At 47.1% G+C, this 20,479-nt stretch overlaps 1 protein-coding gene across 4 annotated transcripts in view; it reads right to left on the bottom strand.

Moving 5' to 3' along the window:
- Positions 1–19,924: 19,924 nt before the first annotated feature.
- The window catches only part of LOC142817436 (uncharacterized), a 141,557-nt gene continuing 141,002 nt past the window's right edge, over positions 19,925–20,479 (bottom strand). For all 4 annotated transcript variants that reach the window (XM_075894456.1, XM_075894455.1, XM_075894454.1 and 1 more), the window contains one exon: positions 19,925–20,131. In XM_075894456.1, coding sequence (XP_075750571.1) covers positions 20,077–20,131 — 55 coding nt within the window. In that variant the 3' untranslated portion in view covers positions 19,925–20,076. The remainder of the gene's footprint in view (positions 20,132–20,479) is intronic.

The following is a 20,479-nucleotide window of genomic DNA, read 5'->3' as shown; positions in this document are numbered from 1 at the left end:
TAGAAACCTTCTCAGCATGCTGTATATTAGCGCCTGTCATTTACGATCACCATTCAGTCCCATATTCTGTCTTGTGGCCCAGCTATGACCTTTTTCACTCAATCTTCCCCGTTTTTCACAAGTGCTTCACGACGAGAAACTTTAAGCAAAAGTCGACCAGTGATAAACCTAGAATTAATTACGCAACACTCGTCCATCGCTATCACTAGGACTTCATGAAAATCACCATAAAAATTATGAACCACCTCCACGTAGGCAACTCCAATGAAATGTGAAGCAGCAGTGGTGCCCACGGCATCGACCCTGTCGAAACAGGCATCGATGCGGGTACTGAAAGAACGGTTTGAAGCGAAACACTATGTAGCGTTTACTCGAGTGAGCCTTCGTTTGAAACACAGACACAGAAGGAGGGTTGGGTTTTCTCTGATGTCCATCGCAGAAAGACTGTTCGGTTCATGTGCGCTTGAACATTGCGAGTGGGGTAGAGGGTGAAGCGAGAGAGATGACAGGCGGCGAGCGGCGACAAGCTAGAGAGAGACTGACGTCAACGCGGGCGCACTGCGAGGGAAGGCGTGACCTACTTGGCAACAACCCAACACCTGTGGTCAGGAGAGCGTGGTGTGAATGGAGGGACAGCGTTACACATGCTAGTGAAAGAGCTGCCTCGCATATGAAAATTTGCGAAGCTTGCACTAAACCGTGCGGGTCTCGGTTACAGGAAAGGGTGAAGAAGATAGGAAAAAGACGTGCCTTTGACTACCGGCGTTTCAGCCAAGATTGCGCGCTACCTAAGAAAGTTTCGGAAGGTTTATTGTGATTTTTTTAATTTTTTGCGATGAGGAGAAGAAATGTTGGTAAATCCCACGTTGTTTGGGAATTGAGGTTATACGAAGCACGCGGAGAGAAGGTGACCATGTTGTATTTTTTTTCCGCGACATGTTGTGAAATGATGCGACATTTATGTATAAATATTGCATGCCTAGACATCTGTTGCAGAGTTGCAGATATTTACACTACCAATTTTTCTGCACATGCGCAATGATGTCAAGATAAACGCGGGTATTGGCAAGAGAAGAAGTGATAAGTTGATGTGAAGCGCTGGTTCTCCTGAAAATTGTAGCGCTGGATACTGCCACATAAATCGACTTCAGCGCATGGCGCCAAACTACAATTCACGTTTTCCCGCAGTGGCCTATATGTTATAGGAGTACACATGTAATGGTAAATAAAAATGGAAAGCCAGCATTGCAACCGCATTTGTCGTTTTACGAACACCAGCATTTGAAGAAAAACTAGTTTCGATACCTGTCGTGGCTTTAAGGTAGAATGCTCGATTGCCAAGCAGAATGATTAAGTTAGATTCCTGCTGGGACCCTGAGATTTATTATATGCAATCGTCGAATCAACGCTGCAGATGTAAGGTTTTTCTGAACGCTAAAGAGTTGAAATTTTTCAAGTGTGTTGTTAACGTTTCTGGGTAAATATTAAGCATCAATCACCTGTAGCACATACCTGGTGACGGCTATGCACGGGAACTGTTTAATGACCTACGTGACGGGATCGTAATACTACTAAAGTCTTGACCAGCTCGCCACATACGTCCTACCAGCTTACCCTCCCATACTGATTTTGGTTGACGGCAAGTTAAGGGGGGGTGATCACGAGGGCACCCTGACCTAAGCGGATATATATATATATATATATATATAAATATATATATATATATATATATTTATATATATGTATATATATATATATATATTTATATATATGTATATATATATATATATATATATATATATATATATATATATATATATATATATGTATATATATATATGTATATATTTTTTTTGGCGACTTTCGTAGAAAAATTGCGATACGCTTAGCTGGTTTTACTCTAAAACCTGAAAAGTGCCACTTCATCTTCACGAACTTCAATTCCTCGGTCACGTCGCCGTGAGCAGACAAAGAATCCGACCCCACCCGTATAAAATTGCCACCATGGCGAATTTCTCAACGCCAACAGACAAAAAATTAGTGCAACTTTTTTGGGGACTCTGTGCCTATAACCGCCGGTTTAATAGGAATGTTTTGCGCATCGCATGGCCTTTGACACAGCTTACTCGGGTAGATACTCGCTTCCCATGGGGTGAAGACCAGCAGCAGGCATTTCTCGAGCTTCGTCAGTGCATGCAAACACCGCCCATGCTCGAACACTTCGATGCAGATGCGCCAACAATACTACATACAGAAGCTAGTAATGTGGGTCTTGAAGCAGTGCTCGTTCAGTAGAAGGACAACATAAACAAGGTGATCGCCTACGCCAGCAGGACGCTGCACCGATCAGAAGCTAACTATATTACGATGGAGAAAGAATGTTTTGCAATGGTGTGGGCAGTCATGAAGTTTTGTTCTTATTTGTACGGCTGCCCCTTCACCGTTATCAGCGATCACCACTCGCTCTGTTGGTTAATCAACTTGAAAGATCCATCTGCCCGTCTAGCATGCTGGAGTCTTTGGCTACAATAATGAGACTTCACTGTTACCTACAAGTCGGGAAAACGACGCACCGATGTCAACTGTCTTTCTCGATCTCCTGTTGAGATGGCATCGCTGGATGACGACCACGACACAGCCTTTTGTGAATTGTGGACACTGCCGCTCTTTCTCATCATCAGCGTGACGATCCTGAACTGCTACCACTCATAAATTACCTTCAAGGACGAACGAATAGCGCGCCAAAGTTATATTCAAGAGGGCTGCCATCGTACTGCTTGCGGAATGACGTTCTTCATGAGAACTTTTCAACCGCTGGCAGCAGCTACTCGCTCATCGTTCCTTCTTTGCTTCACCGTGAGGTACTGCAAGCCTGCGACGACGAACCTACCGCTGGTCACTTGGGTTACGCAAGAACATTGGCGAGCATAAGGCAAAACTATTACTGGCCAAGACTTGCCGAAGTTGTCAAAACTTACGTGAAGGCATGTCTAGATTGCCAGTGTCGCAAGCCACCATCCATCAAACCAGCCAGCCTGCTGCAGCCTGTGCTCGTGCCGGTGACACCGTTCGCACAAATTGGCATGAATTTTCTGGACCCCTTCTCAACGTGTGCCCCTAGAAACAGGTGGATAATTGTCGCCACAGATTACCTGACCCGATACGTGGAGATAGGGGCTCTGCCACGCGCAACGGCAGCTGAAGCGGTGCAATTTTCCATCGAAGCCATCGCTTCAAGACACGGTGGTTCTGCAATAGTCATCACCGACAGATGTACTGCGTTCATGTCTGAGCTTTTGACACCGTTTTCCGACTAAGTGGTGCAGCTCACAGGAGGACAACGGCGTATCATCCCTAGACCAACGGGCTCACCGACGTCTCCACAAGATCCTGGCTAACATGTTAAGCATGTACCTAGATGTAGAACACAAGAACTGGGACGATATATTGCCCTACGTCACGTCCAAGTACAACACGGCTCGTCAGGAGACCACTCGGAAGACACCCTTCGGTGTCCTTTACGGACGCGAAGTTACGACAACGTTAGACGTGATGCCCCCTCATGAAAAGGATCGTAATGAGATGGACGCTTAAGAGTTTACTCAGTGAGCAGAGAAAGCCAGACAACTTGCTAGGTTGCGAGTCACCAAACAACAAAGTGATGACGCCAAACATCACGACCTTTGGCACAGAACCCTCATATACAAAGTGGGCGACAAATTGTCGGTCCGGACACCTATACGTCGTAAGACGGTAAGTTGGGCCAGTTGGTTAGGATCCATCGTGAACTTACTTACAGCGCTACACCAGAAAAAATACAGGACAGGGAAGGAGCAAAAGAGAAAGAAAAGACGGCGCTGACTCACAACTGTTGTTTATTGGAAAAAACCTATACGTCAGCGTGGGCTCTTGAAAAGCTGTTGCAAAGGTACTTGAGACCCTATAAGGTTCTGCGACGCATCAGTGATGGCAACTACGAAGTCGTTCCGGACGGCATTCAGTGTGTCCCGCAGACATTCACCAGAGAGTGTTCAAGTGTTTCAGACGAAGCCTTGCTTTCAGTGACTAACTGTGCAGTTTTGGTTTTACCTTGCTTCTCGAACGTTTACCATTGGGGCAATGCATTTTCTAAAGGGGGACAATGATGGTCGTATGACGGTAGATAGATAGATAGACGTCAAAAGTGCGTCAAAATGATAGCAAAGTCAGAGAAGGCCTTCTGGAGGGAGTAAGCGCTCACCCTTTACGGTGAGGCTCAGGAAAAGAAGTGCCTTGCTAGATTGATTAAAAAAGTGGAAAGAAAGAGATAATTGTTTTCTTTCGTGCGTATTGCGCACGAAAGTGCTTGCAGTTCGTAAAGAAATGCTTCGCATTTAGAACGGACAGCAAATTTGGAGAAGATCTTTTTGATGGAGTATTCGCATATCCTTTACGCCGAGGCTAAGGCAAGGATTCTTTTAAGATTGTTTGCTTTCGTGCGTAATATGCAAACACTGTCAGCAAGGACAGCAAACGTATTAAGCAGGGGTACTCTAACTGGGTTCTTTGAAATCTTGGGATTCCATGGCATTTCATTTTATAGTACTGAGAGTGGTAAAAACAGGTTTGGCCAGCTCGTATTTTACCACCGTGTTGTTGGTTTAAGGCTAAAATTTTTCATTGCACTTTGTATTGAACAAAGCCGTCGCGGCCTTCTGCCCCTTGCATCAGTTGGACCTTCCCATTCTACAGAAATAGTAAGGGGTCCCGTAGCACTGTTGAACAGTTGTGGGGATTCTACAAGGCTGAAAAATTTAACCTCTAGTGTAAGCAATCCAAAATAAGTCCAAAATATTGTGTCCGAAAAATAAGTCCAAAATAAGAGTTCAAAATATTGTGCTCTTTTTTTTGCCTGATTGCACCAACAAAAACACCCCTTGTGATTGTGACCCTGTGGGCTAGATTAGAACAAGCAGCGCTATAGCCGAGCTGGCCATAGAGTGAAAAACAGTCATTGTTTTACTTTCTCGTGTTCAGCGCTCTTTGTTCAAGTCCTAATCATCTACAAACCAGTCCAGGCAGGGACACTCTTGAAACTTTAAGGGCTTCGCGCAGAAGGTTTGGAAAATTTACGAACACAAAATGGTGAATCTGGAATACTGGATATCAAACGTATGTAAGAAGTTCACACTATTGTTAAAAAACACATGTATTTCTGCAAGGTGACAAGTTGGTATTGTAGGCGAAATCACCCCTCTTTCATGTCTCACTGACAAGCTAGTGATACTCTCTATGTGTCAGTTGAATAATGCTAGATGGTTTTTTACCATCAACTATTTATAGAGGTTATGCGTATGACCATATGAGGCGTATCCGCACAATGTATGCATAAGACATCTGGTATGGGCGCCGGCTATCTATACGCCATTTACCCATTCCATCACATCACAATTTCATGACGCACGCTGTAGGTATCCCTTTGTGTAATGTCTCTTGTTCGACGCTTGAAGGCACGATATGCATCTGCAATCGCTGTACCAGCTGTTAAGAAAAATTCCTAAAATCCTACTTGGTGTTTAAGTGTGACTGAAAGCGAAGAGTAATCTTCATGAAATTTCATTTACGATAGTGTAATTCCAAATACACTTAAAAATATTCACAAGTTCTTTTTGTGACTCAAGCTGCGTTGTTTCCTTATAACAAATCTCTTGCCGAGTGGAACGAAACCTAAATGCAGTTAATACACTATATACTGTAGAGGTACAGTTGACAGCGAGCTTAACACGAATGCTCCACTACGTATACTTAAACTTCATTGACGTTAGGGTCGCACAGCCTTAGTTTGTATTGCCCAGATGTTCCTCATAGATGCCGCCGAACTAACCATGCATACCGAAGCATTATCTCCGAAGCAGCACCCAGTGCTTCGCGGTTGCTTTCAGTTAAAGTGGTCAGGTTCTGCGTCTGAGCGTTCGCGTTAAACTTGCTAACGACTGTACATACGCACTTTATTGAGGATACAGTGTTTTTACAGATATTTTGATCAAGTTTTGACAATATTGTGAGCATTTGTTACATCGTCCTCATCTTGGCATGATCACAATCACCATCATCCGCTTGTCTCTTTGTCCTCGTTGACACTCTGGGTCATCATCATCGTCATTGTCTGTGTACTGGCTCTGCCCGTTCATTTTGCAAGGTCTTTCCTAAAAAAAACGCTGACGCAGCCAAAACTACCAAGACTTCATACGTGGTGGAGGTGCGGGGTAGACGAATAACGCCGACCTTGATAAGACGCCCCAGTGTACAAATTCCGTTCGCGCACGTCGTTCCGACGCTCATCTTGCTGGCGCTTTCGGCAGAAACGAGATACGTGGCCCCGATAGCCACAGTAGTAGGATATATGGCGAAACGAGCGCCACAGTGGAGAATAAAAGGCATTCGGGGGACCTGGAGATAGCGCGGTCAGGTGGGCCGAAGATTCAGGGGACACGGAATGGTAGTTTACCGGGGGAGCGGCAGCAGCTGACGCGTATGATGGACGCGGTAATGTCGCGTGGGCGTCGCTGGGAGGCACGGCAGCATTTTGAGGGTACGTGGATATAGGGCGAGAAGCAGGTGGCTGCACAGGCGCAGAGCCAGTCAGGCATGTAAGTTCGTCCCTGGTGATGTCGCGTAAGGGCACTCCCGAAGGCTGTGTAGGACGCGGTGTAGGAGATGTAAAGCCCATGGACCACAATTCTTCGCATATAATGTCCCGGATGAGCTCCTGCAGATGGCCATGTGACGTGGAGTGGTGGTCGCCAATGTCCGGTTGTAGGTGAACAGAGTCCAGCGCATCAAGGCGCTGGAATGTCGTCGCGACATCAGCGATGATAGCAGGGTTTTGCGCAGCGAGGGCATTACTGGCAACAGTCCCAATGCCTTTCAATATATAACACACATTGTCTGATTCCGGCATGAATTGATTGACACGCCGGCACAGTGCGAGGACATACTCGATGTATAAAGTGTACGATTCACCGGGATGTTGTCGGCGAGCACAGAATATTCTCTTCGTGACGGCGGATCGAATGTCAGGTGTCCCTAAGACGTGTCGCAGCTGCTGCTGGAAGGTAGCCCAGTCGGGTAAGTCAACGACGTGGTTAAAATACCATGTCTTCGCGACTCCGGTCAGATAAAAAAGCACGTAACGCAGTTTGGCGGCCTCATCCCACCTATTAGCGGCACTTACGCGGTCGTAGTCATCGAGCCAGTCTTCTACGTCTTCTCCTCGAAGACCAGCGAAGAGCGGGGGTTCCCGCTGATGTCTATGTATGTAAGTAGGAGGGGCATCTTGCAGCGGTGCGGGGTTGATGACATCAGCGCCGGCAGGCTCGGTCTAGAACACGCTGCCTGACTGTGGGCGCAAGCGGCGGCCTGAACAAAGCTCCAGGGAATATAGGGGGCTGCGGCAGGTCAGAGGACCAAAAATCCACATCCACCACGTACGAAGTCTTGTTAGTCGGGGCTGCGTCAGCGTTTATTTGAGCAAATACCTCGCAAAACGAACGGGTAGAGCCAGTATACAGACGATGACAATGATGGTGACCCAGAGTGGTAATGAGGACAAAGAGACAAGCGGATGATGGTGATTGTGATCAAGCAGGGATGAGGACGATGTAAGTAACAAATGTCTACAATATTGCTAACAACTGTTTATGAAATGACAAGTTTTCTTCATGAGTCTCGCTATGTGGACGGTTCTTTCGCTCTTATAAGCATCAAGAAGACTAGCGATATCTGAAATCAATCTGAAGCAGTCGAACTGACGTTTTTCATATACTGGACAAAATTGTTAGCATCAGTACAGCACTACATGAAAACTTGCCTTCAGTGTCAAAGACGCAGAACTCCATCCGCAAAACCAGCAGGCGCCCTCCAGCTAAAAGAATCATCTGATTCCCCATTCCAGCAAGTCGGTATGGATCTCACAGGGCCCTTTCCGATATAATTGGCATGCATAAAGTCGATAGTCTAGCTACGGAATATTTCGACATTTACGCTGAGACCGACTCAAGAGTTCAACACTTCTTGAAGTTGCAAAAATGTTTCATCAACAACATAGTCGTCCGGCATGGTGCACCCATCGTTGTAATTACAGATCGTGGAACAGCTTTTACTGGAGACCTAATGAAAAGTTTGATGCGAATGACCCATACAGATCACAGAAAAGGTACCACATATCATCCTCAAACATAAGGCCTAACGAAGCGCCTCAACAGAACTCAGGATGATATGCTCTCAATGTTGAGCATAAACTGAGGGATGAAGTATTGCCCTCCATCATGTTCGCATATATTACAGCAGTTCAAAAAACAACGAGAGTGGAACCATTCGATCTTGTATTCAGCCGAACAGTGACCACTTCACGAGAGGTCATGTTGCTACTAAATGATGAAACCAGCAATTCATCTGACGTAGGCGATTCCTTGAAAGAGCAGAGGAAGCACGACGAATGCCAATATACAGAATACGCCGCCAACAGCGTATCGACTCCTATACCGTTACAACCAGCGCCGTACTGAAGCGCATTATCAGCCCGATGACAATGTGTGAATATGGACCCCAGTGCGTCACCATGGCCTCTCTGAAAAACTTCTTAGCCAATATTTCAGGTCTTACGAAGTACTCCATCGTCTAAGTGACGGGAGTTACCAAGTCAAGTCTACTGTACACGGGAGCACGAGACACCACAATCCAACAGAGATGGTACATGTAGTCTGAATGAAGCTTTACTATGAAGATCATCGGAAGACTAGTGAATGCCTACCAGGAGTCGATTGATTGCCGTACGCACCAGGACGATGCATATGAAGAGAAAGATTACGCCGAGACATCTTGGCCGAATTCAAACAACGCGTCCATCACCACGTGCAAAGGACACGCATGCACGCCGTGTTGTGCTGCGCAGAGTCGATGATGGCACGAGCACTCAGCTTGTCCCAGCGGACATGCACCACGTGCTCGGGACATCTCGCGGAAAGAAAAAGAAGGCGGCTGAAGGACTTCTTTGGTGTTTAGCGGATACGTAGTTCTACGACCAAAGTCACTTCGAGTTGTGGGCACAGGCTTGGCCTTTTATTAAATACATTTTCCTATAATTGTGAGTGCTTCAACGTCACTACAATGGTATATCAGGGCCTGAATTTTCGTCACCAACTGTGCTACGTTAACCAATTCTGTTAATTCACCTACTGGTTGAGCTTAAAGGGACGCTGATACGTGTTTTTTAATGATATTGCTACGATACTGAGAGGACGTGGAAGAAGAGAAGAACGAGGTGGGCACGAGCAGTGATCTACCAGATCCCTGGACTCTCGCATTGATCATCTCTCGTTAATAAAGGCATCTCACCGTAACAAGATCGTTGGAAGGTGCGGCGTACAGCAGAGCGATCCCAGGCGAACGATCATGGTAGTGCTACCTCAAGAACTACGCCGAAGCCGCCCATTGGCTGGTTGACCACCGCTCTCTATGGATCCGGTTCTTGACAGCGACACCACGCACTCTTCTTCAGGTGCTACGTGGCCCCGACACATGGTACCACGAAGTTTCTCTGGGAGGGTCGGAGAAGATGTCGACGAATGACTGAAACACTTCAACCGTGTGAGTAAGTACATTTGTTGGGATGCAGCCTCCCAGTTGTCCAACGTCGGATTGTTTCTTCAAGGGACGGCGTTGGTGTGGTGTTCCTGGGAAGTGTTCGACCTGAGAAGTGTTCGAGACAACCTGGGAAGTGTTCGAGAAAGAATAAGCGAGCTTCTTCGAGGACCCATTGGTGAAGAAGAAGCGCACAGAGCAAACTTTGATGCAGCGTGCTCAAGCCCCTGGTGAAACATGCACAACGTATATTGAAGAGATTCTGAAAATGTGCAAGTCTGTAGATCCACGCATGAAAGAAAATGACAAAGTTGGGCATCTCTTCAAAGAGATTGCTGAGGACGTCTACAGTTTTCTCATTGGCAAGGACACCTTGGCGTCTGTAGCGGACGTAATTCAACACTGCCGCACGTTCGAGACCCTGAAGGCTAGGCGCATCACTCCCAAATTTGGTAGACTTGCCAACGTCACCACCGTTGCAAGTGTCGACGTCCCTCCGACATCATCCTGAGATCTGGCCTCGATGATCAGGCAAATCGTACGCGAGCAACTTGGACGACGTGATGTTGTCAACCCGCCGAGGGCACATGCTAGCAACGCCTTCCCGCCATACGACGCATTGTGTGCTGCCGTTGATGCCACGCTATATGATTTGCCCCAATCAAGAGCACCAGAGCCCCCAACTGACAACCTACATCATCGCCGTGGTTTCCAGAACGCCTCCCGCAATCACCTACAATGGTGTCTTCTAGGGATGATCATGGGTACATGGCGCCTCGTGGAAGGTTTGGCGACGTGCGTGAGGGCCCTGTGTGCTTTAACTGCGGTCTCCGTGGACATGTGGCTCAATTCTGTGGTCAGAGGCGTCACCCCCAGCAGCGCTACTACAAGGGATCATCAGCTTCTCGACAAAACCACTGGCGTGGCGCTATGCGCTCGATGCGGGACGCATACGTTGGGGACGGCTTCCAGCAAACGACCCACAGTGATACACATGTAGGACGCACTTTCCACCGGAATTCACGCAACGACTCGCCTTCCTCCGTTCGAAGCTTGACGCCCCCAACAACACGCCGGTTCCGTTCCCCATCTCCTGGTCGACGCGTCACCTCCCCGCCTCCGGGAAACTAGGTGGTGCGGCCAATGGAGGTGAGGTCGCCGAACATTTGTCACTACATCCGCCTATGCCTCCACCCGTTTTTATGACTCAAAATAGGGTCCCCGTGCTTATTGATGGACTTCCTACGATGGCTTTGATAGGTACTGGAGCAGCTGTTTCAGTGATGAGTCTTAACTTCAAATTGCGGGTAGGACTTCAAGTGATGTTTCGCTGGGACAGGTGTGCATCATTTCGTGCAGTGAGCGGGGAGATGCTGTGCCCAATCGGTGTGTGTGTTCTTAGTGTCACTTTGGGCGACAAGGTTTTCGAGGCTGAATTCGCTGTCCTGACCAGCTCCATCCATGACCTCACCTTGGGGATCGATTTTCTACGCGAGTGCGGTGCTACTGTAGATTGCGTTCTGGTGAGATTATGCTATCGGCATTTACTCACGATCCCAGGCGCTGTCAAGGATCTATCACCGTCATTGAAGAAGTTGTCTTGCCGCCCAACTCGATGAAGAACGTACGCGTGGATGCCTATGCCTCGGACACCGGCACGTTTGATAATCTTGTGGAGCCCGTTCCTCTCAATTGCGCCAAGAAAAATGTGCTTGTTCCACAATGAGTTCTGTCGATCAGTGATAGACGATCAGCCTTATGGGTGTCGAACTATTCAAATGAACCTGTCATGCTACCCTGCAGATTTTGACTCGCCTCCTTCGAACAAAATGTGAACAGTTTTATAGCATCTTTAAGTGACGTGAGCGTAGATCATATTCATGCAACGCACTATACTGAAGCCAACTTTCTGAGTATGTTAAACAAGTCGCTATCATCAGAAAAACGTCAAGCTTTGGTCGATGTCCTTGCGAAGCACGCTACTATATTTGACTTCGCGCAGAATGAAGAGCAAATAAGTGTGCTCGAGTTGCGTACTCGCCACGGGATTAACACAGGATCCGCTCAACATATACGTCAGTAACCATACCGTGTATCATCTGCGGAGCGTAAGGCCATTGCTCAACAGGGAGAAGAAATGTTAAAGAAAAGGGTCATACAAGAGTCGTGTAGCCCTTAGGCTGCCCTTGTGATTCGTGTCCGAAAGAAGGATGGTACATGGCGATTCTGCGTGGACTACAGACGGCTCAACTCTGTTACTTAGAAGGATGGCTACCGGCTTCCCAGGATTGATGATGTCATCAATTGTTTACATTCGGCATCGCACTTCTCCCCGCTGGATTTGAGATCTGGTTATTGGCAAATCCCCATGAACCCGAATGACAAAGAGAAAACGGTCTTCATTACCCCAGATGGTCTATTTGAATTTAATGTAATGCCTTTTGGCCTATGCAATGCTCCAGCCACGTTTTAGCGCTTCATGGACTCTATATTACGTGGACTAGAGTGGTAAGTTTGTCTTTGCTACCTGGATGACAAGATAATTTTTGGCCGTACATTCGATGACCTCAACCATCGTCTAGACATTGTTCTCACCAGCCTTGAGAAAGCTAAGCTCACCTTGAACTCTAAGAAGTGTCACTTCGGCAGCTTCTCGGTCACCTGGTGGACAAGCATGGCGTTCAACCCGACCCCCAGAAAGTCGCTGCAGTCAGCAGCTTTGAACATCCTCAGTCGGTGCGAGAGTTGCGAAGCTTTTTGGGTCTATGCTCCTATTTCCGTCGCTTCGTGCCCAAGTTCGCCGACGTCACTTACCCTTTGACGTCCCTACTCAACAAGAACGCACCTTTTTGCTGGTCAACGGAATGCGAGTCGTCTTTTTCGCTACTCAAGTTTGTTCATACGTCAGGGCCCGTACTTCGCCACTATGACCCGTCTGCTGCCACAGAAGTTCATACCAACGCCAGTGGTGTAGGTATCGGCGCCGTCTTAGTCCAACGCCATAGTGCTGCTGAACACGTCGTTGCCCATGCCAGTCGCTGTTTAAGTAAACAGGAGCGAAACTATACTTTCGCAGAGTAGGAATGTCTTGCGGTTATATTCGCCATGCACAAGTTTCGCCCTTATATCTATGGAAGCCGTTTCTCGATTATCACGGACCACCATTCTTTATGTTGCCCCGCCGTGGTGGTCTAGTGGCTAAGGTACTCGGCTGCTGACCCGCAGGTCGCGGGTTCAAATCCCGGCTGCGGCGGCTGCATTTCCGATGGAGGCGGAAATGTTGTAGGCCCGTGTGCTCATATTTGGGTGCACGTTAAAGAACCCCAGGTGGTCAAAATTTCCGGAGCCCTCCACTACGGCGTCTCTCATAATCATATGGCAGTTTTGGGACGTTAAACCCCACATATCAATCAATCAATCAACCATTCTTTATGTTGGCTCACTGGACTACGGGACCCATCTGGTCGTCTTGCTCGTTGGGCGTTACGATTGCAAGAACACGACTTTGAAGTCTGTTACAAGAGCGGTCGTCGTCATGCTGACGCCGATTGCCTTTCACGGTTTGCCTTTCAGACAACCGAGTGTGACGCTGACAACTTTGATGAATATTTGGCAGTAGTGGATACTCCGTTTCCTGACCTAACAACGTTTCGAGCAGAGCAACGCAGTGACAGCAGTCTGGCTTCTTCATTTTTTTCCGGAACGAAGGGTTAATGTGGTTTTGTCGTAAAGAATGGCGTTCTTTACAAAAAGAACTATTCCGGCGTAGGCTCTTGCCTACTTCTAGTTGTGCCTACCAGTCTGCGACAACACGTACTTCGAGCAATGCATGATGACCCAACATCTGGCCATATGGGATTTTTCAGGACATTTTATCGCACGCAAGAATGCTTCTTGTTGCCGAAGATGCGTAAAAGTGTCACTGCATATGTTGCGAGCTGTGAGCAATGTCAACGCCACAAGCGTCCTACAACTCCGCCAGCTGGACTACTTCATCCCATAGCACCCCCGGGTTCCCCATTTGACGTCGTCAGTGTTGACCTGCTCGGCCCTTTTCTGTGGTCAACTAACGGCAACCGATAGATTATTGTGGCCGTTGACCACCTCACACGCTACGCCGAAACTGCGGCGATTCCTGCGGCAACGGCCACTCAAGTTTCACAGTTCATGCTGTCGCACTTTATATTACGCCATGGGTCCCCCGTATCATCATCAGTGATCGCGGGCGGCAATTTGTCGCCGATGTAGTTGAGGACCTCCTTCGTCTCGCTTCGTGCCATTTCCGTCATACTACTCCGTATCACCCACAGGCTAATGGTTTGACGGAACGAACTAATAGGACTCTCGTCAACTTGATTTCCATGTATGTTGATTCCGGAGACAAAACATGGGACGTGATATTGCCATTTATAACTTTCGCCTACAACACTGCACAGCATGAAACAACGAGATAAAGTCCATTTTATCTCCTCTACGCACGCCAACCCCGCACAACTCTTGACACTATTCTTCCTTTTTCTGAGATTGATAAAAATATTCTCGCCGAAACCATTTGCCGTGCAGAAGAGGCCTGGCGCATCACCTGTTTTCGAACTTTCGTCTCCCAGAAACGCTTCAAGAACCGTTACGACAGAAGTCACCGGCACGTATTGTTTGAGAAAGAGGATTTGGTGTGGCTTTTGACGACGCTTCGCAAGCAAGGCCTCTGCCAAAAGTTTCTGGCCAACTACACTGGTCCGTTTGTTGTCCTGGAACGTCTCAGTGATGTCACATACGCGATATCTCGGCTGTTGTCAACTGGCCGCCGCTCAAGCAAGACCAACGTCGTTCATGTCGCCCGTTTAGAGCGCTATCATCACCGCAACGAAGCCTTACTCGCCCGGTGGGCATCGTCTGCAAAGGGGGAATAGCTACGATACTGAGGGGACGGGTGGAAGAAGAGAAAAACGAAGTGGGCACGAGCGGTGATCTACCAGATCCCTGGACTCTCGCATTGATCATCTCTCGCAAACAAAGGCATCTAACCATAACAATATGTTGCTCTTCGATGTTATAAAATGTCGTTCGGTGACCTCATCGAGAACACGTTAAACATTTACATCAACTAGCACCAATAACTGTATTTTCGCAAAACGAAGCAACTTGTGCTTCAGACGATTCCGCGAGTCTCTCCACCATTGCTACTGGTTGAAGGTTCGTGACGTCATCTGACGTGCCTACATTGCTGCTGCTTGCGTGTTGCAGTTTGGGATAGCGTTTAGTGTGTTTTTTTCTCTAACATAGACGCTTAGAAATCGTTAATACTCCTATCTGGTGGTTGTCGCATTGAGCTCGATCTAGCACGTCTGCACTTGTTCGAGCCACAAGCCATGACCAGCGATGCTACTGTTGCTGGCGACAAAGAAAAGGAAACGTAACCCTAGCTGCAACCTATAACCAGGATAAGTGCTACCTGAAAATATATTAATTCATCGCTGACCTCCAACTTACTATAACAGTACCTAAAAACGACCCAGAGGGGAAAAGGGAATCTTGCGATGGTAGTACTATGAGCAGAAGCAATATGCTCTACTCGATGTTCCGGCAAAAGAACTTGTGTTCTTCAAAGCTAGAACTTGAAGACAATTTTTTCAATACCTTCATGGCTAGAACTTCAAGACAAGTTCTCGCCCTAAAGGAGACAATTTCAGTTGCCTAAACGTCCAATCAAGCACAATAGTCGTGCTAACAACAAATTTTTTATTCATTTTATTCATACCTGTTAGAAACAGTAATTGTGGTCTAAACAAAACGCCCCAGTCTTTGCATCGGGTGGAACTACGCAGGCACTTCTGATAACGATTCATGATCTAATAAGTTATGACTAGATTGCGACCAATCATCTCGAAACGTAATGAAAGCTTTTCCTGTATCTTCGGCTCATTGTTGCGAATTGTGTAGTCGTCATATTTGCACAGTGAAAGAAAACGAGCAGTTACGGCTTCACTACAGAAGGAACAGACACAGAGAGGAAAAGGCGCTCTTTTCTGGCAATGTCTGGTACTTCCGTAGTTACGCAGTAACTGTAGTTGTCTCGCTGAGCAAATATGCTGATTTTAATTCACCAAATAGCCCGAGCATTCGTCTTATCAAGAATTGTGTACGCTATGCTATATAGAGCAAAAAGCTGAGAAGGACGCCTTCTCACATTAAAGGAATTGTTTAGACTGTGGCCTGAAAAGCACTTCGACAAAAAGTGAAACGCTTCCCAAACGAATTCTTGGAGGACACAAGTCTTCATACGTATTTTGAATGAACAGCCATGTATTGTTATTTACAAAATGTTGTGGTAGTCCGCATACTGTGATAGTCCGCACAACGAGAAACGTGTGCGGTTCGACGCTGTATTTTAATGCGAACTCTGTCAGCAAACTGTACATTATAATGTTACTTTAAAACCAGATTCAGCGTGCTCCATGTTATTTTCTTTACTTGCTGATTTTTCAATCTACGTAGACTTCTTTTTTCTCGCTGCGGAACATTTGCAAACGGAATAGCTGGAATAGTAAAACGGTATTTTTATCACATAAACCCAGAAAAAAACTGAAAGAGACGGTGAATGTAAGCTGAATGAACGACCTCTGAAGCAAACTGTCTGTCCCCTTTGTGTTGACTGAGGCGAATACATCAGGAACACTTTAGGGTTTTCTGTGTGTGCATGTTTGTGTGGAGGGGGGAGTCAGGAATGTCGCTAAACACTGACGAATACTTTCTTAGCAGCATGGTGCCATAGTTCCTGCTCAAATTCCGGGGACTCATGTGAATCTCGCTTGAGCAGTTCCGATGAATAGGCTAATAAATGCCATAGTATCGCCCCAACGGTGAAGAAATGACGGAGACAGCAGCTATGTTGAATGTTACATTAAGTAAGACCGTTCACTCCTTCAGAAAACACACCCGCGGCATTCATTGAAGTTAGCGTGGGGCTTTCATTGGCTTCAGCGCATATTTTTTTGCAATGAGACTGCAACAGGGACAAGCCTGTTCCCCAGCTAGTGTTCTTTGTGCAGTCAGTGAGACAGAGGGTACGGTGAGCGAATGTAAAGCGGACTCCGCTCTATTCGTCAAAGTACGCGCTTCGGATCGGATGTGCACAAACTCCACCTCCTCTGGTTCCTATATGCATGAGCCGTTCACGCGATGAAGACAGCTGGCTAGTAAAATCTGTGCTTGAGCAGCCTTCGTAGGCAGCGCTTGCGCGCTTTCTTTCGCACATGGAATGTATGACAAAAGGTAAAATATTTTTACTTTGCTTTGCTTATGAAACTTGCTGGATACGGGAGAAAAGTGCTTGTTTAGGGTCGATAAAGGCCACTTGGCAATAATTATGCACAATTGTTATATCATGGCGTATATTGTATGTCATTTAGGTACACCTTGCAAACCATCTAGTATGCGTGCCCTAACGAATATATAAAAAGCTCACCAATTACGAGTACAACCAACGTGCGAGAACGTAACACTTATTAAGGAACTGTGAAGACTACCGCAAGAAGAAACACACAAATGAGTTTGCGTTACACCAGCGGGGCTAAGTTATGTACTGAAATAGCAATCTACGGAAAATGTTTGTGTGAATTCAGTCTATACATATTGGCAATTTCGACCTAGTCACCATTGAACTAATACCGTGTTCAGCGTTCACAATTCTCAAGCAAAGAAATAAATAAATTGTGAAGGGATTACGTGCGCCCTACATTTCAACTGTCACCACAGTAAACACAAGACAATCTAGCGCTTCTCAACAGACCTACTGTTGGACTGTTGTGAGAAATAAAGTGTGCTTAGTACCGCTGCCGTACCTGCGGTAGCACACGTGTTTTCAGTAAGCCGTTTATTCACAGAGTATGCATTTCAAAACGACATCTCATCGACAGTCATGCGTGCTATGCACGTCTGTCCACGTGGTGTGATGATCGATCTTCAAAACAGTGAAACAGTGAACGGGTAATTATAATAGAGTATATAAACTACATTCATCTTAAATTAGTGGCCACTGCTGCCTATACTGGGTCACCGTCACGTAGAATCTGGGTGGCGTGGGCTTTCGTACCGCGGGCTCATCTTGCTTGGTGGCTCCGTTATTTTCTTTTGCATATTTATTTCCCGCTTGGAGCTCCCAATACATCTTTAGGTACCCTAGAAAATTCGATCACCTCCTGCTTTTTGAAAGCGCTTTTACATGATCTCAATCTTTCTTTTAAAGTCCTCACCCGGGGTCGAAATCAGTTTAATTCGAAGCAGTCAGGCAGTAGCAGCCTACGCTGGATGCTCTGCTCTGAACAGAGCGTCAAAACGTCGTCAAGAGGTACTTCAACGTCTTTGTATAAAATTATAAGCAGTTACACGCATATCGTGTTTCCACCAGGCCACCAATATGACTGGGAGATAAAGCTATAAATAGTCAAAAGTAACGTCTGCACTACTAGTTGTTAGAGCAGACACGTCAGTTTCATGGCCACGCAGTGCATGCTACGAGGCGATTGCATGCGCGTCAAACATAGCATGCGTGAACATATTTTACTTTCTAATGCAATGTAAGGAAGCTGCAAGTCTACCATGAACTGCTGGGCAAGGTTGCGGCAAGTCCGGGTGGTCTAACTCGTGCCCTCCGTGGTCGATCGCCACTTCCCCGGCCACTTCACGGCATTAGGCTCCGAACCAGGAAGTCATGGAGCTCTCGTAACCGTAGGGACGCTCGTTTCCCACTTCTTCGCAGCTCGGCGGCGCATCACACAGAAAAAGCTCATTATCTGAAATGTCTCTTCTTGGCTTGGGTCACGTGCCACGAGCCTTTATCCAATCAATCTCTTGCGCCTACTTGTCTGGTGCACGTGCTCTTGGGCGACTCTCATCCCCTCGTGCACCGTTGCCGCGCTTCCACGTTTAGAACGCGCCTCGTGCCCCTTATTTGCTCATCACAGCCCCTCCATCACTGTATTCCTCCCGAGATATGCCCAGCAGTACAGAGCACTTTCAAATAAAGTGCTATAGCCGGCGTAAAGGGGCTCCCTAAGCCGGTGATTAGAAAAGGTTTTTAAGTTTTGTCACATATTCCAAGAGATTTTGTGTGACAATGATGGATTATTTTCCAATCGTTGTTGAACTGATGTGATTTGTACTGTGTGGTAACTAGCCGAGTGCGCATATTCGTTACGTATTTTAGTGCTCCATACGAGAACGTAGTTTGTTTTTGTTATAAAATCTTAACTTTAATTTAGCCTTTGGACCCTAGCCAGTGTTTACTAGTGCCCTAAAAACCGACTGTAAATAATCAGGGTTTTCGCAGTGGGTCCCCATGGGCTGACACCGCAGCCCTTGGAATATGTCCAGCGATGGGATCTGTTATGCCTGCGAGTCCACAGCGAACGTCCATGCCTCTGAAAAAGGCAATCTGTGTCAAGGCCAGCCCGCGAGCCGCCTGACGTGATCAACAACTCAACGGCGTCGTCACGCCACGGCGCCTTTCTGGCGCGCACGTGCTGTGAGTCATATCAGCCGCGAGCCCGTCGAGTAAACAACCGGCGTCTTCCTGTCTGGCAGCTGACGCAATGCGCGGCGACGTCACTCGTCCTTGGGTGCAGCCACATGCAGCGCAGCCTCTCCAGATTCGATGAGAAAGGACGCGGCCCAGCGGCGACCTCATTGGAGGATTCTGACCTCGCGACCAGCGGCGCTTCTGGTTGGACATATGGGTTGGACCCGGTGCATATAAAAGAAGCCCTGCGGCGCGTCGCGAGCAGCAGACCTGTTGGAGAGCCGACATGTGTGTCAGAGAAGAGAGCTATGTGATAGAGAGTTGAGCTGTGTGTCAGAGAAGAGAGCTATGTGATAGAAAGTTGAGCTATGTGTTAGCAGACCCATTTGAGAGTAGAGCTATGTGTTAGAGAGAAGAGCTCGGCTCTTCGCGTCTCTGTCGGCCCCAGTGCCGAGTTTTTAAAGCCTCTGTATATATGCTGTACATAAACCTTGGTTAACTCACCGTCGTCTTGTCCGCTCGTCTATCAGCTCTGCGCAGAAGCAGTCGCGAGCTGAGAAACCTACGCTACCAAACGGCTGGTGACCTTCCCGGTGGAATTCGAAGCAGTGGTGCCTTGGGACCGTGTTGGCGTCGCCGTCTTTGAAAACAGTGGTTGCAGCGGTGAGATTCGTAGTGCCCTTCGTAACGTCGTCTGAGGTGCGCGTCACAACAGCTCCCAATAAAGTGGTTATGGCACCACGGCAACAGCCAAACCAGCCACAAAAATGGTATCAGAAGACTCTGTGTTATTACAAAAACTTTATTACATATGTATCCTTCTGCACGATGGACATAACGAATGACGTCGAGTGCAGCTCATGCAATTTCTCCTCACACAAGCACGCAATCCTACTTCATGCACACAAGCTGAAGAAGTCCATCATAACCTAGTGGTCTCAAGCAAAGGCAGTCGTGGCCACATGGATCTCCTTGATGCGATCCTGGTGGGCACTAAATGAAGAAAAAGAAAGTGATGCGACTTGTTATAACGTGTCATTATATGCATCACCTGACAGAGGTTTCAAGCAAATCTTTTAAATTGTGGTCCTGGCGTCACTTATAGCTTTTGTTAAGGAATCACAGTTACCAATGTCCTATTCACAAAAGACAGTACACAAAATTCCAGCAACAACCGAGACGAGGCTTCTTTTTGAGGGTCGATGCACAATATCACTACGCAAAATACACAACTTCATAAGAAACACATCAGTGTAGAACTTCCGCTCAATCAGTGGTTGTGTAAAATTTTTAACTTAGCTACTTGTATATACTGCCAATAAATGAGCCGGTTGAGAGTAT

The sequence above is a fragment of the Rhipicephalus microplus genome, chromosome 5, assembly GCF_043290135.1.
Source record: "Rhipicephalus microplus isolate Deutch F79 chromosome 5, USDA_Rmic, whole genome shotgun sequence".
NCBI classification, from domain to species: Eukaryota; Metazoa; Arthropoda; class Arachnida; order Ixodida; family Ixodidae; genus Rhipicephalus; species Rhipicephalus microplus.
The sequence above is the reverse complement of the archived record's forward strand: the minus strand, read 5'-3'. Positions and strand labels throughout refer to the sequence as shown.